This window comes from Propithecus coquereli, unplaced genomic scaffold, assembly GCF_000956105.1.
Source record: "Propithecus coquereli isolate 6110/MARCELLA unplaced genomic scaffold, Pcoq_1.0 Scaffold567, whole genome shotgun sequence".
Classification (NCBI taxonomy): domain Eukaryota; kingdom Metazoa; phylum Chordata; class Mammalia; order Primates; family Indriidae; genus Propithecus; species Propithecus coquereli.
Genome location: NW_012151585.1, coordinates 994370 through 1015755, shown reverse-complemented (window position 1 = coordinate 1015755; position 21386 = coordinate 994370). Strand labels below are relative to the sequence as shown.

General features: G+C 53.7%; 1 protein-coding gene across 3 annotated transcripts; it reads left to right on the top strand.

The window, feature by feature from the left end:
* Nucleotides 1–475: 475 nt before the first annotated feature.
* On the top strand, nucleotides 476–19532 carry PATZ1 (POZ (BTB) and AT hook containing zinc finger 1). Of its 3 annotated transcripts, XM_012658009.1 has the most exons (5): nucleotides 476–2392; nucleotides 3803–3866; nucleotides 10112–10283; nucleotides 16435–16572; nucleotides 18018–19532. In XM_012658009.1, the coding sequence occupies exons 1-5, from the start codon at nucleotides 1122–1124 to the stop codon at nucleotides 18434–18436; spliced, it is 2064 nt and encodes a 687-aa protein (XP_012513463.1). In that variant the 5' UTR covers nucleotides 476–1121; the 3' UTR covers nucleotides 18437–19532. The 3 variants fall into 3 exon arrangements, with proteins under 3 accessions (XP_012513463.1, XP_012513461.1, XP_012513462.1); XM_012658007.1 differs by lacking the exon at nucleotides 16435–16572; XM_012658008.1 differs by lacking the exons at nucleotides 10112–10283; nucleotides 16435–16572; nucleotides 18018–19532 and adding an exon at nucleotides 5080–6101.
* Nucleotides 19533–21386: the final 1854 nt, after the last annotated feature.

Sequence of the window (21386 nt, the reverse complement as noted above, 5' to 3'; positions counted from 1 at the left end):
CGGGACGGTCGGGGCTAGGGATCCGGGCGCGCACGTGCAGGGCCGGGGGCGCTGGGGGCCCCCACGCCGAGCTCGCCGTTTCTTTTTTTTTTCTGGAAGCGGGGGGAGCGGAGCTGCGGGGGGGTGTGTATAAATAGGGAAGGGGGACCGTGCATCCTCGGCTGGGTGAGGGGGGGGCGCTCGGCACAAAGAAAGTGGAAAGTTTGCGGCGCGGGACGGTCGAGGCTAGGGATCCGGGCGCGCACGTGCAGGGCCGGGGGCGCTGGGGGCCCCCACGCCGAGCTCGCCGTTTCTTTTTTTTTTCTGCAAGCGAGAGGGGGGGGGTGTTGTTGGTATCGCCCCCTCCTTCTCCTCCCCCCAGGGGTGAAAGTGCAAGAGGAAGTGCAGCCGCTGCCATCTTTCCTCCGCTCCGAACACACGGAGCCCGGGGCCGCAGCGCCGCCGCTCCGTCGCCGCCTTCGCCTGGCCTGGGGAAGGGCCCACCCTGCTGCCGCCACCGTCCGCCCGCTCCAGCAGCCGCCGCCGCCACCGCCAGCCAAGCTCCCGGACCCGGCCCGCGCCGCCACCCCCGTGCGCGCCCCTCCGCCGCCGCCTTCGCCTTTTGTTTCCTCCGCTCCGGCGCCCCCGCCCCGGCTCGCGCTTTGCAGGGGACGCAGCGCGCGCCCCCAGCGGGCCCGGGAAAAGCCGCGGCGCGCGCGCGCGCCTGCGCGACGGACCCCTCCTCCTTCCCGCGTGTGCGCGCCCCTCTTGGCTGCGCGCCGGCGCCGCCTGGCGGGCGGGAGGGGAGGTGGCAGGCGCGTTTGCAGGAGGGGCTCACCTCTTCGCTCGCTTACCCCCCGGAAGGTAGACCGAGAAGGGGAGGCGGGCGAGTGGAGAGAAGAGACGAGCGCGCGATCCAGCGGGGTGGGGGTGGCTATGTGGGGGATGGTGCACCCCGCCGTCTAGACTGTCCGATCCGGGCTGGGGGCGTGTGCGCTCGGCGCACCTGCGAGACTAAAAAGCCCCGGGTGGGCACGTGTGGGGAGTGTGGACACGTCTGCTGTGCCCCGCTTCTCGCTGCCTAGGGGAAGGGAGGGGGCGGGCAGGTGCCGCGGCCCGGCTATTGGGAGGGGGCGGCGGCCATGGAGCGGGTGAACGACGCTTCCTGCGGCCCGTCGGGCTGCTACACCTACCAGGTGAGCAGACACAGCACGGAGATGCTACACAACCTGAACCAGCAGCGCAAAAACGGCGGGCGCTTCTGCGACGTGCTCCTGCGCGTGGGCGATGAGAGCTTCCCAGCGCACCGTGCCGTGCTGGCCGCCTGCAGCGAGTACTTTGAGTCGGTGTTCAGCGCCCAGTTGGGCGATGGCGGAGCTGCAGACGGGGGTCCCGCTGATGTAGGGGGCGCGACGGCAGCCCCGGGCGGCGGGGCCGGGGGCAGCCGGGAGCTAGAGATGCACACTATCAGCTCCAAGGTGTTCGGGGACATTCTGGACTTCGCCTACACTTCCCGAATCGTGGTGCGCCTGGAGAGCTTCCCCGAACTCATGACGGCCGCCAAGTTCCTGCTGATGAGGTCGGTCATTGAGATCTGCCAAGAAGTCATCAAACAGTCCAATGTACAGATCCTGGTGCCCCCTGCCCGGGCCGACATCATGCTCTTTCGCCCCCCTGGGACCTCAGACTTGGGCTTCCCTTTGGACATGACCAACGGGGCAGCCTTGGCAGCCAACAGCAATGGCATCGCAGGCAGCATGCAGCCCGAGGATGAGGCAGCCCGGGCTGCTGGTGCAGCCATTGCGGGCCAAGCCTCCCTGCCTGTGTTACCTGGGGTGGACCGCTTGCCCATGGTGGCTGGACCCCTGTCCCCCCAACTGCTGACTTCCCCGTTCCCCAATGTGGCATCCAGTGCCCCTCCCCTGACTGGCAAGCGAGGCCGGGGCCGCCCAAGGAAGGCCAACCTGCTGGACTCAATGTTTGGGTCTCCAGGGGGCCTGAGGGAGGCAGGCATCCTTCCATGTGGCCTATGTGGGAAGGTGTTCACTGATGCCAACCGGCTCCGGCAGCACGAGGCCCAGCACGGTGTCACCAGCCTCCAGCTGGGCTACATCGACCTCCCTCCTCCAAGGCTGGGTGAGAATGGGCTACCCATCTCTGAAGACCCCGATGGCCCTCGCAAGAGGAGCCGGACCAGGAAGCAGGTGGCCTGTGAGATCTGCGGCAAAATCTTTCGTGATGTGTACCATCTCAACCGGCACAAGCTGTCCCACTCCGGGGAGAAGCCCTACTCCTGCCCTGTGTGTGGGCTGCGGTTCAAGAGAAAAGACCGCATGTCCTACCATGTGCGGTCCCATGATGGGTCCGTGGGCAAGCCCTACATCTGCCAGAGCTGTGGGAAAGGCTTCTCCAGGTGAGGAAAGACACCCTCCTCCTCCCCTACTCCCCACCACGACCTATCTTAGTCCTGGCTCCTGAGACAGCTCCTTGCCGAGATCTGGGGGTGTGGGACTTGTGGGGGGTCACTTGCCCTTACAGGGCCATGCCAGGTTTGGGGAGAGTGTTTTAAGGGTCCTGATTTTGGGATGGTGTGCCTAAGAGCTGCTTTCTCTTCCCTTAGGGAAGTTCTCTGACACTAGGCGTGCCCTACTGTCTCTCCTCCTTGGGGCCTGTGGGAAGGGGCCGGATTCCTCAGGCCAGAGCCACCAGGCCTCGCCATTCTTCTCCCTGGGATCCCTTTGTGTTTCCAGCACCAGGCGTGGGGCCCCCTCTGGGGGCGGGAGACTGGTCTCCTCCAGCAACTTTCCCCGCTTGAATGGAATGGCTGCCGAGGGAGGGACTGGAACAAGTGCATCTGGGACTCTTTACACTCCCGTGCCACCAAATCCCCCAACTCAGGGCTTGGGCTATCCTGGGTCAGTAGACTTCAGCTTTGCCTTCCACATGAACCTGGGATCACAGGACACAGAGTTGGGTACCCAGAGCTGCATCTTAACACCCAAATCTTTGATCTGCTCTGACCTGGTGGCTCAAGAGCCTAATGGAACCCACAGAGCCCCTTTACGTTCTCAGGACAGAAAGGAAAAGAGGAGGCAGGATCTCTTTTTAGGTTCACTTTCTAGTGAGCCTGATGGGGAACTGAGGACTTGTCTGGGAACAGAGGGTTGTTTTGTTTTTCTCTTAGAGAACATTCAGAATAAAAGGCTGGTTCTCACCTTGTACCTTGTATGGAGGGCCCAGGGATGGAGAACTCCCTTAGAGGGGCCCCAGTGAGAAACCAGTCTTACCGGTCAGGCAGCCCCTGCCCACCTGCTCCTGCGGGCATCTGGCTTACCAGGCCAGCTGGGGACTTAAGGCTCCATGGCTGGCCTCTGGGGACTGAATTCCATCCGGGTGGCATTCATTGGCTGCCGTCGTGGGAGAGGCTGGGGGAGGGGAAGGCTGAGTTTCTAAGGGGCTTTAGTCTGGACAATGAATCACACATACCCCTCCCAGAAAGGCTGCAGTAAAGACAGCCCTGTCTGATTCAAAAGCCAGTGCCTCTGGTCCTAGGAATCATTGAGTTTCTGGTTGGGGGATTTAGGGGAGTGGTAGGCAAGATCAGAGACAAATGCTCACTTCCCTTCCCCCTCTAGAAAAAACCAGGGCAGAAAGGCTGCGCCTGTGGAGCCAGAGCTGGGTGGTGACTTTGTCTTTGTCATGTTGGGGTGAGGGAGAGGGAGTCTTCTCCAGCAGTGTGTGCATGTTGGGGGGCTCTGGCCAAGTTTGTACCCCATCTCTGTGTGTCTTATTCTAAAGTCCTGCTTGGTTCTCTGTTTTCTAGGCCTGATCACTTAAACGGACATATCAAGCAGGTGCACACTTCTGAGCGGCCTCACAAGTGTCAGGTAGGAGTGGGCAGGGCACAGATGGGCTGAAGGAGGATGCTGCTGTTCTCACAGCTGCGGCCGTGAGCAAGCTGATGTGTGTGCCGGGGGCCGGCTGACTGACCACCGCTTTGCACACCTCCCCACTGTCCCTCCACCCTCCCTCTGCTCTCCTTTGTTCTTCACCCCGGCCCCCCTCCCCTCACAGCTGATGTTGCCTCCTTCCTGGTTGCTTGGTCCTGGTTCCCACCCTGTCTTCATCTTCACTCTGTTGCTTGGCTTTTTTCCTCTCCTGGTGTTTGCCGGCTCCTTGGATGGTGGCCCGCATTGCACAGATGTTGTGCTAGGGGACCTGGCACCTTGCTGGGCCTGGCTGCTGGTTTCCAGCAGTTTGTAGAGACTGCAGGGTTTTTAAAAGGGCTCCTGGTAGTCTAGCCAACAACTCTTCCCCTTGTCCGACCCAAGTAGAAGCTCCTCCTGGGTCCCCTCAGCTTAGAGCACAGGGCAGTGGGGGAGGCAGGAGGTAGGGAGTAGGTGGTCTCATCTCCCGACACTGGTACCTGTTTAACCCATCCTGAGACAGGGTTTCCGGAGAACTGGAGAGCAAGATGGTCTCCTCTTCTATTGAGCTCTCGGCAGAGTAGCATGGAGGGAAGCCTGGACCAGATTCTCACCCTCGGTTTGTCTGCTTGAACAATATCTGGGGACCCTGCTGGCCCCCAGAAAATTGAGTGTCCTCTCTTGGCCACTGAGCATTCCTGTGTGGATAGAGAACACGTCTCTATCTTCTCCTTGGTTATCTCTCCTCTGCTGTACCAAGAGCCCGCCAACTGAGGGCAAGACATGGTTGTGGGGCATTCGCTACCACCTCTGATAGGATAACCTGCTTCTCCTTATCCTGTTGGTGGCAAGGCGGGGCAGGTTCAAGGCGACCTGTAGGGAGGGATGGATGTGCTGTAGGTAGGGACCAGAGCCCTCAGGGGCCAGGCGTGGAAGGTGTTCCTAGACATGTCAGGCGGCCTCACTTGAGGAGGGTAACCCAGGGTGGGCCTGCTGGGATCTGTCTTTGCCTTGCTGCCTTCTCTCTGTCTCTGATTGTCTCATCACGGAGCACATTCTGACTCTCCCAGGTAGTGTGCTGAGCAGCCCAGGCAGAGTAGGAGGAGCCCAGAGGGCAGTGGGGGCGTGCCCGGTGGCCTGGGTGGGTAACCTGCACTCTCTGCCCTTTTTCCAGGTGTGGGTTGGGAGCAGCAGCGGCCTGCCGCCCCTGGAACCTCTTCCTAGCGACCTGCCATCATGGGACTTTGCCCAGCCTGCTTTGTGGAGGTCGTCCCATTCGGTTCCTGACACCGCCTTTTCCCTTTCTCTAAAAAAATCATTCCCAGCCCTTGAAAACCTGAACCCAGCACACTCCAGCAACACTCTCTTCTGCCCAGCCCCGCCGGGATATCTGAGGCAGGGCTGGACCGCCCCAGAGAGCAGCAGGGCCTTTACCCAGTGGCCTGTGGGCTAGCCTGGGCCTCCCTGGACAGGGTTCACCATGGAGGGTAATAGGAGTGGCAGTTGGCCTGAGACCCCTGCTTTTGGGAGAGGCCAGCAAGGTGGTTCCTGCCCACCACACCTAGCTCCTCCCTGGGTGACTTGGGGTCTTTACCAGCTTGGGGCCCCCAAATGGGGATAGCAAGGAGCACTTTTCTTGGTACCCCCCCACAGCCTCCAGGTTTCTTTCTGGGCTCTCTTGCCTTCCCATCCCCCCACCACCCCCCATCTTTTAACAGATGGTATCCCTGGGCATCTGTCCTTGCCTGGGTAATTCTGGAGGTTGGTGCTTTCCCTGGGAACTAAGCTACTAGCTTATCTGTTTCCCCTCCCCCGGCATCACTTCCCATAAGGCATGGGGTTTCGAAAATGGGACCTGGCTACCCCTCCCCCCTCTCTGGAAGTGAATTTGCCTCCAGAGAAGTCTCTGGCACAACTCCAGCTAGTGTCAACCTGTGCTGCCCTCTTCCCTTCCCACTCAGGTCCTGCTTTCATCTCTGGCTAGTACAGTAGACTTTGGTGTTTTTGAGGTTTATTAGCAGGTCTGCTCAGGAACTAAACTAATCAGTAGCTTTATATTGGGTCACCCCAGTATATGGCTTTTGGGGGCTGATAAAACAGATGTAGACCCCCCCTTGGATCCCATTGGTGTGCCCTTTAGACCCCGCAGGCTCTGCGGGGAGAACAGGAGTGATGATAAAAGTTTTCATTCTAACATTTGAGGCTTTGTGTGTTTTGTCCTTGGTCTGTGTCATAACACTGACATCACTGTCCCTTGGTGTAAGAGCCGGCTCCCACCCTGCCCCTCCAACACACACTCTCACAGACCTGCTGGCCCTGCCTCTGCCCTGTAGCCAGAACTCCCCTAAATGAGGACCCAGCAGGTGAAGACGTGCTGGCTCTGCGCTCTGGGCCGGCCAGCCAGCTGTGCCGGGCTTGGTTAAACAGCAGGAGACTCTCTGGCGTAGTGTGGTGGGCTGAAAGCATCAGAGGTGAAGGGATGGCTCTCTGGGAGTTGGTTCCCTTGGCCTCTGTCTGGCTGGGCATAGCCCATACCTCTCCCCCACTGATGCTGCAGAGGATGAAAAGGGCCAGTTACAGAGACCGGTGCCACAGCTTGAGTAGAAAGGCTATCTGAAGGTAGGGGCAGGAAGTTTCAGGCTGGGCAGTGACATACAGGTCTCCTTGAGGCTTGGCCTTAGTGTCCTTAACCGGCCCAAATGCCCCAAGCGCTGCTGAATTTATGAGCTCAATGAGCTGGGACATTGCCTTCCTGTTAAGTTCAGCCTAAAGCTGAGAAGCTGGAGCAGGTGGACCTCTCCCCTTGTTTCCAGGGGCCCCACTTCTACGGGGCCGGTTAGAGAAAGAATGAAATGAGATGGGCATACGCTCAAGAAGAAGGGGGCCAAAAAAGCCCATGGAGCCAGACCTTCATGCACTGCCCTTAGACTCTTCCAGGGCTGTGGGAGAAGGCTGCTCAAGACACCCTTGAGGCTGCCAGAGTTCAAAGTCCACCAAGGGTGGGGGTGTGCACTAGTGTCCTTGGTACCGTGTGGGTACCATTTATAAGCTCAACCCTTGGGAAGAAAAGCTTTAGGAAGTCTGGGATGGGGGAAACTGGCCAGTGAGGGAAGGGAGCATGACTGGGGCTCAGTGTTGAGTGGTGGTGACCAGAGGTGAGGGTGGCTGGGCCAGGACCTGGCAGGTGTGCCTCCTAACAACAGCAGGCTGCCTGTGCATAGGGCTGTGGGCAGGGCAGCCATTCTGAGCATCCTGCCATTGGAACACTCTCTTCCCGTCTCAGTCCCTCTGTCTTCTCCCTGTCCCCAGGACGGGGAGTGCTTTTCTCCTGAGTGGCCCCAGCATGGAGGTTCTGAATGTCTCCCCTTCTCTGAGATCTGTCTCTCCCCCAGCCACGTCTCTCCTGGGTTGTGTGGCCAGACTCTTTCATGTTCTGTGTTGTCTGAACTTGTGGCAGGCCTAGACTTGGACTCGTACGCTTTCACAGTTTCCCCAGAAAACCTGGGGACTCCAGCCACAGAGGGTCAGTCCTGGCACAGAGAAGCCAACAATCACTTCAGCTTGGCTTTTTTTTTTTTTTTTTTTTTTTAACACAGTGAAAGCTTTTGTTGTGTTTGTGTTTTTTTTTCCCCCAGCAGCAGATTTACATTCCTAATTATGTTTGCTCAGGCTAAAGTTAGCTTGCGTTCCTTGAGAAATAATCAATGGAGGATGGGGTGGGGGAAGCCTGCCCAGTCTGGGATTTTAATTTTGCTTAGCTAATCCTCAAATGGATAATCCACTTGTGGATAATTGAGGTTTGGCTGTCCATCTTTAGGTAGCAAAGCATGGCAGGTAAAGCCTTTAGAGGACAGATCCCAAAAGAAGATTGGCAAGAGAAACAAGGCATCTCTTTCATATCCCTCCAGTGGCCCCCTCTCTCAGGGACCAAAAAAGACAAAATCCTAAATACCTGTTTTCAGCCCCGTTTTCTTACACCTGGTCCATGTTGGTTCCTTTGAGTTTTGAGGCTTAGAATACTCCCCTCCTCACCATTGGAGGGGTGGTCCTCAGGTCACTGCCTGGGAAAGCCAGCTCTCGTCCCTGGATAAATTGACAGGTGCACCTCTCTTTCCCGAGCGTGTTTATGGCAGCCCTCACTGAGATTTACAGGTTGGTGGGTTCGGTGGAAGATTCTGATCTTTTTCTCCCACTGTGACCTATCATTGGGTCACAAGATCCCTGACTGAGGTGGGGCTCATTTGTGGCCATGAGAGCAAGCGTCCAGGATGCTTTCTGAGTCACCTAAGTGGTGGAATTTCCCTGCACAAATCCTTTCACCTTTCCCCATCAGAGGAGTCCTGGCTGCCAAGTACAGTACACTGTGTTAAAAAGTATCAGTACCTTTCACTCACCAGAAGCCACCTCTGCTAATCTGGAGATGATAAGAGTGTAGATGCGGGTGCTGGTTCCTGTTCCAGCTGTCCCTTGTCCTTTGAGGTCCTCTGCTGTCCCAGCTATAAATTGGGAAAGACAAGATAGCTCAGGGTGGCCGGCAGGATTGGTAGAGTCCTGGCCTGGCTGTGGCAGGGGCGTACTGGGTTTTCTCTAGTAGCCGAGTCTTGTGCTTTAGCCACGTTCACTTTCTAAAGTTAGCTTCCTCATTTGTCATATGAATCAACTGAATATATAAAAGAGACAGAAGCAGTGTTTCATTAGCATACATTGTTCTGTTCAAGTTTGTAACGTTTACTTAAAAAGACAATGACTGAGAAGAGCAAGGGGAGGCTATGCTGATGAACGTGGATATTTGGGATTGGAGTAGCAAACAGCGGCGTTTTCTACCTCCAAGCACTGCATGCGCTTGTCTCTTCTTTGTACAGTAAGGAAATAGATAAATATTTGTATGTGGTGACAGTGTTCAGACACTTACCTTAAGATCTCGGGGTCTCAGAATGTGCTTCTGTTAAAGAGAGATGGCAAGGGCAGCTCTAAGCTAGCACAAGTTAACATTTGATAGGTAATGCGCTTAAAGGTGAACATTGCTGGCTCTTACAGTTCTGAAACAGTAAACACACACACATAGAGAAAAGAAATGAGTCAGAATTGACTAGAACTCCTGAAACATGGAACCAGAATAGCCTGAAAGCCAACAGATTCAACTCTCCTCAGGGCTTCCCCATATTCCGTGACCCCCAAGGCTAACGTGCCTTTGCAAGCCCCAACTGAGGAAGGGATGTTGGGGGCAGGTGAGTGACTGATAGACTATCAGTCAGGTCCTCAGGTATAGGAAATACCCGGTGACCCGGGGCCTCCTTCCCAGGGGGCTGGTGCTGACCTTTGGCTCCTGAGTCGTCCAGCCTTGGGACCTGGCCGTGAAGTGGTGCTCAGCTCACACCACAGGCCACCGTGGCCACGTTTTCTTGGAGGGTGATAATGCAGCCTGCCTCAGAGGGCTGCTATAAGGGTGGGTTGCATGAGATAAATGCACCTAAAAGGCTAAGCCTGGTACCTGCCTGGCCAGAATGAGTGCTCATTAACGGAGGGTGATAGCGTCATCCTTGTTACCAGCATCTCCCCAACTTAACATGTCACAAATTCTCTTGAAGCCTCCAGCCCTTGTTCTCTCTGCTAATTCTCACATTAGCAGAATTGACACTATCATTTAGGGGCTGCTTTTGCAATTCAGACTCACAAAAACATTATGAAGCATTGTCTCTGTGCTTTGTCCTGCCTTTTCTTTCCATTTCCCTGTGGCCAAGGACTAATGTCACTTTTAAATAAAATGAATAAATTGAATTCTTTGTTTAAAGCAACTAGGGGAAACCCAGGGATGGAGAACAGGAAGGCTGGCTTATTTGCCAATAACTCATCCGTAAATCCACTTACAGCCAATGCGACTAAAGTCAGTTCTTACTGAGGACGAATGAACAAATGTCTAACTCTTCGTTTGTAGAGGAGTGTAGAACTCTGCTGCTGTGTCCTGGGCATGTAGCCGTTTAGAACCAGTGGTTCCGGCTCAGGTGTCCTGTGAGGAGGTATCACGGGAAATCAGAGCAGCTGCTTGGCATTCTGGGTAGAGAGCCTGAGCCACGCCCTAGAGCTCTCTTTGCAAAGGGTAGTCCACGTGATGGCCAGAAACCGTTCTTGCTTCGCATTGTGTTTGGTGGGGAGTCAGGCGTGGAATGCCGGATTTTGCCTCATCCCGTTTTCCTTTCTGCCCCCAGACCTGCAACGCTTCTTTTGCCACCCGAGACCGTCTGCGCTCCCACCTGGCCTGTCATGAAGACAAGGTGCCCTGCCAGGTGTGTGGGAAGTACTTGCGGGCAGCATACATGGCAGACCACCTGAAGAAGCACAGCGAGGGGCCCAGCAACTTCTGTAGTATCTGTAACCGAGGTAATCTGCTCGCTGTTTCCTCACTTCCAGCCGATGGTGTGTCCGGAACCCCCTGCCTCAGACTCCACTCTTTGCACGGCCTTCCCTTCCCACTGAACAATAAGCACCTTCATTGCCCAGCTAGCCGTTCGTTACCCCCTCCTTCCCAAGAAACTTGGGGTGCTTGGAATGGGAGGTCCCAGGAGCCCAGCAGGTGGGAACAGAAGGAGACAGGTTATTCCCAAGCTTGGGCCCATAGCTCACCTGCTGCTCAGGTGGGAGGATGGATGCATTTTGCAGATACCACTGAACTACTGAGGTCGGTGGAGGAGTCCGTAGGTCCCAAAGTGGGAGGAAACAAAGGTCCTGTTTAAGAGCTTTTGTTGGCTGATTCATTGGCATATGAAATTCAGCAGCCAGGGAAGGACGTCGAGTGTTGGAGATAAACAAAGGGCAGAAACTTTCTAGCACAAATGGTCAGAAGAGAGCCCAAACTCAGGTAGATTGCGACCTTGATGACAGAGGAACATGGAAGGTGCTCTGAGCAGGACGGTGTGCTTGAGGACAAGGTGGGCCTAGGTGGTGTCTCACTCTGGCAGTGTCTTGTTAGATGAAATCAGGCCCGTCTCAGGTTCTGCTGGCTGTTGGAAGTGCTGGAGGTTGGTATTTTGTAAGCGCAGTGTCAGTGAGGAGGCTTGCGCTGTATCTGTGCTGAAGGTGGTCGGGGCAGCTGTCTGTGTGAGTGTGAAGATGCTTCTGCATGGTGCTCTTGCTTTGGCCAGCTGGGAATATTGTTGGGATGTCTTATCTCCTGGGGCACTCTTGTCTCAATGCTTCTGGAAGTCTGGGGTATGGCTTAACAGGTCAGTCACTGAACCAGGAGTCAAGGGACCCAGGGTGTAGTCCCAGCCCCTCACTATGGCCTTCAGTTCTCCCTTCCCCTCTCTAAGCTTCAGTTTCTTCATCTCTCAAATAGGGTTAAGAACATCGCCCCCCTCCCCATACCTCACAGGGTTGTTGTAAGGATCCCAAGAGACAAGGTAGATGAAAGTTCTCTGATCCCACAAGGAGCTGCACACTTGAGAGGCCCATCCTTACACTTTGCAACAATGTTAAGAAGGACACAGCTCACTGACACTCTTATTTGGACCAGGCACCACACCCCTGCAGGCGTTGGCTGGAATCGCTGGGTGCCTGTGCTGTGTCCATGTGCCCTGAGGCCCCTGGTGGAGGGAGATTGCTGAGTAGCTGGGGGTGTTCTTGATGTCCTGGAACTGGGTCCTATCCTGGGCTTTCACACCTGGGGTTTGCCTTGAAGGCAACTGGATGTTTGTACCACTAGGACACCTGTGAAAGCAGGGAAGTAGTAATTCAAGCCTCTTAAGCCATCTGATCTATTTTCTGACATGTCAGTAGAGCCCATTTCTGGCAGGAGCATCCCCCAGATAGCAAGTGGGCTTGTGTGTGCAGGGAGAGTCATCAGGCTGTGGCTGACCATCTTGACTGGGGCTGCCCCAGCTCTAGAAAAAGATGGTTTCTTGTCTTGCTTCATCCCAACCTGGCTTCCTGACAGCACCCCCAAATAACCTTAAACCTGCTGTAACATGCCGTCAGCAGGCATCTTGTCAAGTTTCCAATGTTGAAATTCCCAGTTTGAGAACTGGGGTCAGAAAACAGAGGCTGAACACCAGTGAGAGTGGAGGACACTAATGACAAAACTCAGAAAGCCCAGCTGAGATGGCAGAGTAGCACAAGAATGGGACAGGAGACCCAGGGCTACAGCCCTGGGGAGCCCAGCTCAGAAGGAAAGAACTGAGAGCAGCAGGGACAGTGGGAAAGTTGGCCCAGTTAAGAGGCAGCTGATGTGGCAAAGCCAACAACTATTGTACGTCAGGATTTCTTTTCCAAGGGCTGGTAAGAGGACTTGGGCAACAGCCACAGGCTATGTGACTGGGATGGGAGAGCCGGAAGAGTAAAACCAGAGTCCACCTTTTCTCAGAAAAGCCAAGACCAAATCTGGATCACAGGCCAAACATCTTCATGTCATAGAGTCACAGCAGGAAGTCCCATTCCTCCAGGAAGACAAAAGAAGGTGCTGGTCCAACCCACACTGGGTATTCAGAAGGAAGAGGAAATGATTGTAGTTTTTATCAAAAGAGAAGCAGGATTCTGCCTCTGGACTCATTCCTTGGGCAGAAATAGGAAGAGGTCAAAAAAGAACAAAAATGAGGAAGAGGGTAAAGTGCCTTCTGGGCACCAAAGACATTGAGACATTGGAATCAGAACGCAGAGAGCTCTGTGTCATCATTTGCCCTGCTGCCACCAAGGCTATGCATGAGCAGAGGCTCAGTGTTAGCCCACTGGGCAGAATGGTTAAAGTTGAATCCGGTGAACTTCCAGGTGTCCTCTGAGATCCTTCAGTCCTAACAATTCTTAAACAGTCAGCTTAACTACCTACCTATAGAGCTGCCTTTTTAAGTCTTTGCCACAAAAATGACTCCTGGCAGTGAAGAATGGGGACGAGGAGAGGTAGCTTGACTGCCCTACCCCAACACTTGAGTCGAATGCAGGTTAATGAGACAGATGACCCTTTTTTTGTCCTAGAAACATATAGGGAGTATATGATGCCATTTGTAGAGGAAGGTCATTTGCAGTGGGGGGAGTGTTATGGCTAGAAAAGTTTGTTCCCTCATTTTTGAGTTGAGGAAATCAGTGGAGTTGAGCAGTGGAAAAGAGAGACGGGATCTCCATGATTTTCTTCCTTTCTTTTAAACTTTGTCTAGCAGGATCTTTGTATATATGCATATGTGCTGGTATGGGGAAGAAGGATAGCTTTTCAGGAATCTGCCTTTGACAGAGACATTTGGACTCAAAGATGATTGCTTAAAAGGCAGAGGCCGGACGTGGTGGCTCATGCCTATAATCCTAGCACTCTGGGAGGCCGAGGCGGGTGGATCGCTCAAAGTCAGGAGTTCGAGACCAGCCTGAGCAAGAGCGAGACCCTGTCTCTACTGAAAAATGGAAAGAAATGATCTGGACAACTAAAAATATATATGTAGAAAAAATTAGCCGGGCATGGTGGCACATACCTGTAGTCCCAGCTACTCAGGAGGCTGAGGCAGTAGGATCACTTGAGCCCAGGAGTTTGAGGTTGCTGTGAGCCAGGCTGACACCACGGCACTCACTCTAGCCTGGGCAACAGAGTGAGACTCTGTCTCAAAAAAAAAAAAAAAAGGTAGAGGAAGCCTTTTCCCTAGTCAGAGGTGAGCGCACAAGAGGGTAAATGCAGACAGCCTGCTGGACTGACATAAACCTACTTGGAAGGCCCCCTCCGACACAGGGCAGCTGGGAATGGCCCCTCCAGGGTTTGGACATCAAGAAAGTAGTCTCCAGCCCCTGCAAGGATATGGAACCTGTCAGAGGATGATTTGCTTCTGGAATGCAAATGGCAGGTACAGCAGGCGAGAAAACGCAACTGAGGAGCAGTGGCCTTTTGCTAATAAGCTCTTCATCTCTGGAGTGAGAGGGCGGGTGGCTTGTTGGTTGTAGTGGCAGTTATGTGTGCACCCAGCATCTCCATTGCGTGGACGCCTGGATCAAGCTGCCTCTTTGGCGCTTGGTTAATCAGTGGTGAATGGTGGGTAAGTTTAGAATTCCTGCTAAATATGTCTGGCTTCAAAGATGTGTTCTGCTCAGAAGCTCAGCTTCTGTTTCATCCCAGCACTTGGCTGCTGAGTTGCTCTGTGTTTAAATTCTGGGCTTTAAGTGGCAGCTGTGGATCCACTCCCACTACCCTGCCATGTGGTTTTGCTATAGATAGTACAGTCTGCAGCTGGGGTAGAGTCAAGAGGACGCAACAGTTTCTCAGACTGTTTTTCAGGAAAACGCAGCAAGTTTCTGTTGAGCATCTGCTGTATTCCCCTGGCAGAGCTCTCCCGTGAGAGTGAATATAATAATTCCTGGTGCTCTCCCCCACCTTTCCTGTTCCCTTTGATGGCAGTGAACCTGCTCTGGTACACCATGGGGAGGGCTTCATACTACTTTAGAGGTCCCAAAGGGATTAAAAGTCAAAAGAAAAAATTCCCTTCTAAAGTGCCATCATCATAGTGTCAAAAAGTTCTGTTATCTTGTGCTGGTTGCCAGGGACCCACGTCTCCTGGTTCAGCTTGGTTCCATGGTGCCCACCCAAGGGGCAGAGCTGAGAGCCTCTTTCCCACCAGCTTTGTCTGCTCATTCCTGACTTCAGCCTCCCTCTGAGGACCATTTGCATGTGACCCTCTTAAGCCAGTCTGTCCCCCAGTGATTGGCCCTAGGCAGACCACTTCGGTCACAGTGCAGGACAGTTCACTCTGCCAGGCAGGACAGGACACCAGCATCTGGTCCAGGTAGACCTTTGAAGTAGTTGTGTTGGGAAAGGAAGGAAAATTTGCCTGATGGCACATTTCCCTCCAGAACAACCAAGTGCTGCTGTCAGGGGAGTATTTGTCAAATGAGCTTCCCACAGGCCACCACTCTGTGTATCAGCAGCTTCCATTCTAACCCACCAACATGGCAGAGAAATGCATGAGTATCAATGGTGACAGTGAAACCTACTGCAAAAGTCAAAGGGATGTTTCTAGGGCCCAGGGCCAACACACAGGAACCATTAAAGAATTAGCCCAGTGGTTAAGGACTGAGTTCTGGTGGCACAGGGTCCTGGGGTTAGAGTTCAGGCTCTGTCACTTAGTAGCTGTACATGTGTTACTTAACCTCATCAAGCCTCCTATTTCTTTATCTGTAAAATGGGTGTAATAGTAATTCACAGCTCCCATATAGGGCATTGGGGGAATTCTACCAAGTAGTGCGTGCAGTGTGCCGGGCCCTGGCACACCATCAGCACCTGCTAAAGGTGAACTTTTATTACAGATGCAGCAGCATTCAAAATGCCATGCCAATTCAGGCTTTTTTAAAACAAGTCTTGTGCAGACCTCACACAGCATGCTCTAGCCTCTGACGCTTAGCAGTGGATCTCACCATTACCCTATGGCTATGTAATTTTAAAGGAAATGAAAATACCTGATAACATGTCAGCCAGATCTGGAGTGGATTGAAGGGACACCATCAGGGCACTGGAGCCTCCAGAGGGCCTTATACTAAAAAGTTTCAGTTCCTGCTTTCTGATCCTGGACCGCAGTGAGGCTCAATGGCATCCCTCCTTCCTGTGAAACCCAGGTCATCAGCCTTTTACTGGCCCACCTGATTCTGTATCCTTGGACTTGTGGCTGCTGTGGAAGTAGCCCAACATCTGCTCTTCCCAGCCCGAGACATTTCGTGGCTCAAACTGACTGAAGCATGTGGGGATGGGCTAGATTGCCCCTCCCCCAAAATAAAGACAAACAGATCATCCCTGTTTCTTCTTCTGGACGTGAACCTGGTGCACGCTCCAAAATTGAACCAAAAAGACCACCGTGCATAAGAGGTGGCTGTGCCTCTTTGGCGTGACATCCTGCTTTTGTTGTTGTTCTTCAAAAGGTCTAAACAGTTACTAAATCCAGTTATGCTGAAGGTGGGCAAGTTAGCAAAATAGAACATACAGGTAGAAGAAGGGGGATCCCTGGAGGCATGCCTTTGGGGTCCCTGCTTTGTTGTCCAGTTTACTTTTGCTAATGTTGAGCAGGCATTCTGCTGCTGGAATCCCGTGGCTGCCCTACAGCCCCATGTACTTGTCTAACCACATTTCTACCCATGGTCCCTGCCACCCACCTGGGGCTGCAGAACATCCACTCAAACCATTTGTTACTAAGGCATCAAACAAGCCTGGATACAGTTGGCCTCTGGCCCTAGCAGGAGCAGGATCTCAGGCCATCCACCAGGTGGCCGGCCTAGGCCCCTCACCATAGCCTTGCAGAGTGGGCTTTGCAGAGAAGCTGATTTGGGGACAGTGCCACCCTCTGACCCGAGCCATGTAGCTCATGTGATGACAGCTGTTTTTTTTGTTTGTTTCTTTTTTTGGGTTTTTTTCCTGCTGGTGCGTTGATCTTGGATGCAGCTGTTTTGTGAGCCAAGGTGGGGGCCCCTTCTAGGTGCAGCTGACCTGAGAGTGCTAGCCAGTGCGGCCAGAGGAGAGGCATGGGGGAAGGAGAGAGGTATCTCTTGCTGGCCGCGGGATCTCATCTCCTTTTGTCTTGTTTAGGTTTCTCCTCTGCCTCCTACTTAAAGGTCCATGTTAAAACCCACCACGGTGTTCCCCTTCCCCAGGTCTCCAGGCACCAGGAGCCCATCCCGAATGGGGGAGCAGCGTTCCACTGCGCCAGGACCTATGGCAACAAAGGCAAGCGACCCCTTGCTCTGCACTTCGCTTCTCTGCGCAGACTGTGTTGTGGGGGCGCTGGGCCGGGTGTGGGGAGGCGGGAAGGCGGCCAGTTTTCTGGCTGCCTTGAGGAGGCTCAGAGATCTGAGTGACAGTGGCTTCCAGGACAAAAGTCACAGTGGGTATCTCACCCCAGGGCAGTGAGGCTTTAGGGCACTGCCAAGATCCTGTCCCCGCCTCCTCTTCCCCAGCCCTCTTCCCTTCTCGGCCAGCCCCCACCATCTGGAGCCCTGCAGGATGCCCTGGGCCCAGGACGGAAGAGGAGCCCTGCATGAGGAGTCACTGTGGGCCTGTCCATTGCTGTAGCCTTGTAGGACGGTGTGGAGCTGCGGCTGAATGCTTTCTCCTCCTTTGACCTGTGGGCCAGCGGGAGCCAATGGCTGGCTTCGCCCGTGATAGGGGTGGTCGGTTGCTGTGAACAGCCCTTTCTGGAGGGCCTCTGGCTGTGGTTGTGAGCTGCATGGCAAGAAATGAGCTACCTGACTTCTCTGACTCAGAGCTGGTTTGTGGAGAGGTCCCCAGGCCCACCTTCACTTGTTGGTCAGGTTGTTCTGTGGTATGTCACATTGTCGTTGCCTTGGGGATGAGGCCAGGAGCTTGGCACATGGTAGAGATGGCAGAGATGGCATGCTCCATGCTCCCATCACAGACCTCCCTTCCCGGCATGGCTCTCTGGACCCAGGAAGGAAGCTGCGATTGGTAGAGGACTCCAGTGTGAATGGGGCAAGGCAGAGCAGTCAGGGTTGTCTCTTAGCCCAGCTTGTCCTGGGCCCTGGGTGGGGACACCCAGCCACCTGAGTTGTTCAGAGTTGCTTTTAATCTCTGTGCTTCAGCTGCTTGGCCCTGGAAGAGTTTTGGCAGAAGGAAGGCGGTAAGGGCAAGGCTTATGTTGGCAGCATTAGGAAAAGAATTGGCTTCTGTCTGAGCCATCGATAGGGTCTGCTGGGGTTGAGGACCTCATGGCTCTGGTCCTGCCTGCCTGGCTAGGGTGCAGCTACTCTGGTGCAGGAGATGAGGTCATTGATACATTTGCTCGGCATCATCAGCGTAGCTGTTTTACCCCCAGAGGCACCCAAGAGAGTGCCCAGGAGTTGGGGTCTCTGAGTTGTTTTGGGCAGAAGCAGTAGAGGTCCCCTCTCCACACCCCTTCCTTGAAGCAGGCTGAGATGATGGTCAGCAGTCCACGTGCAGCTGCATGAAGCATCCACAGCAAGGGAGGCTGCCTCACCCTTGTAGGAACTCCAGGCTCCCAGACTTACCAGCCGAACCTCCGTGTGTTCAGCCAGGGCCATGGCTGGCCATCGGCTACCTCCCACAGGCCGTGAGCTGGCACCCCATGACCCCTCCAGGAGGGGCAGTCTCCAAGACCCGGCCTCATCTCTCCCCTGTGTTTTGTTTTTCCATAGAAGGCCAGAAATGCTCACATCAGGATCCGATTGAGAGCTCTGACTCCTACGGTGACCTCTCAGATGCCAGTGACCTGAAGACGCCAGAGAAGCAGAGTGCCAACGGCTCTTTCTCCTGCGACATGGCGGCCCCCAAAAACAAAATGGAATCGGACGGGGAGAAGAAGTACCCATGCCCCGAATGTGGGAGCTTCTTCCGCTCTAAGTCCTACTTGAACAAACACATCCAGAAGGTGCATGTCCGGGCCCTCGGGGGCCCGCTGGGGGACCTGGGCCCTGCCCTCGGCTCACCTTTCTCTCCCCAGCAGAACATGTCTCTCCTCGAGTCCTTTGGGTTCCAGATTGTTCAGTCGGCCTTTGCATCGTCTTTAGTGGATCCTGAGGTTGACCAGCAGCCCCTGGGGCCTGAGGGGAAGTGAGGCAGATGCTATGTCCCCACGGACACAGCCACCCGGGGACTGCTGAGAAATGCTGTGAATGCGGAGGGAAGTGATGTCTTTGGGTTCTGTAGCTGAGAGATTTTTATTCATTTTTATCTACCCCCACAACCCTGACCCAACTCCCTCTCCACCACCTGTTCCCCCGTGGTCTTTAGAAATAGATTTTCTTCTGATATTCTGCAGAAATATCAGTGAGACCCAGAATGGGACGAGGGCAGAAAACACTACATAGGCCTTCCAAGGAACACCAGTCCCAGTTCCCCTAATGAGTGGAAGTTGGAATTCCTGGTGCTCAGTTCTTAGTGACTCCCATCCCAAACCCAAACCCCATGGCATTCTGGGACTTCAGTGATTTTGGTCTCCCACTTCTCTGATTCCTCATTCCTCCTCTCAATATCTCTAAAAAAAAAAATGCAGTAGGGTCTCCACTCACTTACACAACGCTGATGCCCAGCTGTTTTTAAGGAAGCCAGAAACCTACAGCATCCCACGGACCATGGGGTGAGTGTCCTCCAAGATCCCTGCCGAGCTCAGCCCTCAGCCTGGAAGGCCCCAGACCTTCCTGAGCCCTGCGTGGAGGGAGGCTAGCACTTCGCTGCTAGGACATGCTCAGCTATTGAGGATACCCCCACCCCAAATTCCAGTTCTTATGTGATTTTAACCATTCAACTTGCTGTTGGGTTTCAATTCTCTAATTATTATTATTATTGTTATTATTTTTTAGGACCAGTTGTAGTGAATTGCTACTGAAAGCTATCCCAGGTGATACAGAGCTCTTTGTAAACCGCAGTCACACATTAGGGTTAGTATTAAACTTTGTTTAGATGTACCATAATTAACTTGGCTAGTTGATTGTTTGAAGTCTATGGATGAAATAGTTTTATGCAAAATTTTAAAAAATGCCAGTCTGGTCAGGGAGGTAGAGGGGTTTCAGTGCTGTTGGGAGCCAGGAAGGCAGGAGAACCAGCAGGTAGGGACATTGTGTACCTCGGTGTGTCACACGTGAGCAAGCCCAGGTTGATCTTGTGATGTGAATTGATCTGATCAGACTATTAAAAATGTTAGTACGTTACTCCACCTGCTCCTCTGAGTCCAGTTTTTCAGCTGTGGGGGATCTTTGGGTCCTAGAGGTGGGTAGTCTATATACCCCAGCACCTGGGGTTGGGGTGGGGGCCCAGGAGACCCCTCTTCCTCTTCTTTGTACGAGTTTCACTGGGATTGACAGGTAGATGTTCCCACTGAAGGCTTAGGTGCTGAGATTCACCCATTTGTTCAGAAGTATTCACTGCTTGGCTGGGTATGGTGACTCACACCTATCATCCTAGCATTCTGGGAGGCCGAGGTAGGAGGTAGGTGGATTACTTGAGCTCAGGAGTTTGAGACCAGCCTGAGCAAGAGCAAGACCCTGTCTGTATGAAAAATAGAAAAATTAGCCAGACATGGTGGCACCCACCTGTAGTCCCAGCTACTCAGGAGACTGAGGCAGAAGGATTGCTTGAGCCCAGGAGTTGGAGGTTGCAGTAGCTCTGGTGATGCCACTGTACTGTAGCCCAGGTGACAGGGCAAGACCCTGTCTCAAAAAAAAAAAATGAGTTCAAGAGTACAAAGAAGGATAACTGGGCAAGGTTAAGGGGACAGTGACAGCAGGAGGGTAGGTAGGGTGGCCCAGGAAAGTGTGAGGTGGGGTTGGGACCCTGGGAGAGAAGACCTGGGTTGGAGGGGATCCAACGTAGCAACTGGCTAGGACCTAAAGAGGGGCATGGACAGGGAATCCTCATGACCAAGAGGCTTTAAGAAACTGAGCGATTTGAATCTCCCGGCGCCATGTTGTCTGCCTGGTGTTAAGTGAAAACTTGTTGCACCATGAGTGGTGAATGTATGAAGAAAGGGGGAAAGAGAGGAGCGAGCAAGATGCAAGAAGTAAGCGTGGTGGAGAATGAATGGGAGCAAGAAGCAAGAACAAGGGAACAGCAGACTTACGGCATCTTGAGAAATCTCTGGGAAGAAGGAAACCTCTAAATGAATAGAAACAGCATTTAACCTCCAAACAAGAAGAAAACAAACAAAACAATCATAAAGGAGAGAAAAATAAACACAGACCAAGGGGAATAAACAAAGCACAAAATTATGTAGACCCATATTAGTATCAATAATTACATTGTTCTGGTTTGAAGGCAAATATTTTACAAAACATCTCTAAGCCATTGACACAAAACCTTGGGTAAGTTGCTGGGCTTTATGGAGTGTGGAATGGAGGCTTGGGCCATTTGACGTGAGTATCAAAGAAAGGATGACCCTGGAATGCTGAGGCCCTGTGAACATGTGGCTTTGGGACCACCACAGAACCTGCTGGCTGGTCACACCTGCCAGCTGTTAAGTAGAGAACCTGACCTTGAACCAAGGACTTGGCTGGTCTGGCCTGAGCGCCTGAAGACATTTTTGACCTGCTTCCTTGGAGGCCCCTGGGCATGTCCATAGCCAGGTGGAGATCATAGTTAGGAAAGTGAGGACAAAGCAAGCAGGCTGCTGCTGCTTCCAAAGGCCTGGAGGCCTGAGCAGCAAGTGGAGGTGCCCCACCTGCCCCCCGACTCCCCATCTCCTCCGTACTCCCATGCCCTTTGGGCCACAGGGAGAAAAGCTGTGCAGAACATGGGTACATAAAGGTGTAGGGACTTTCCTTGCACATGGTCCGGGGTAAAGAACCTGAGCTTAGATTATTGAGCTCCACCATCTGCCCACTGCCAACCCTGGGCAAACCTCTGAGCCTTCAGTTTCTTCATCAGGTCTTTTGTGAAGACCTCAAGAGACCGTCATCCTGAGCTAATCGTCAGCACAACCTGTGAGGTTGGTTTCATTCCTATCCCCTCCTGCAGATGAGGAAACAGGCTCAGAGAGGTGGAGGCATCCCCCTGGGCCACACAGTGAGTGG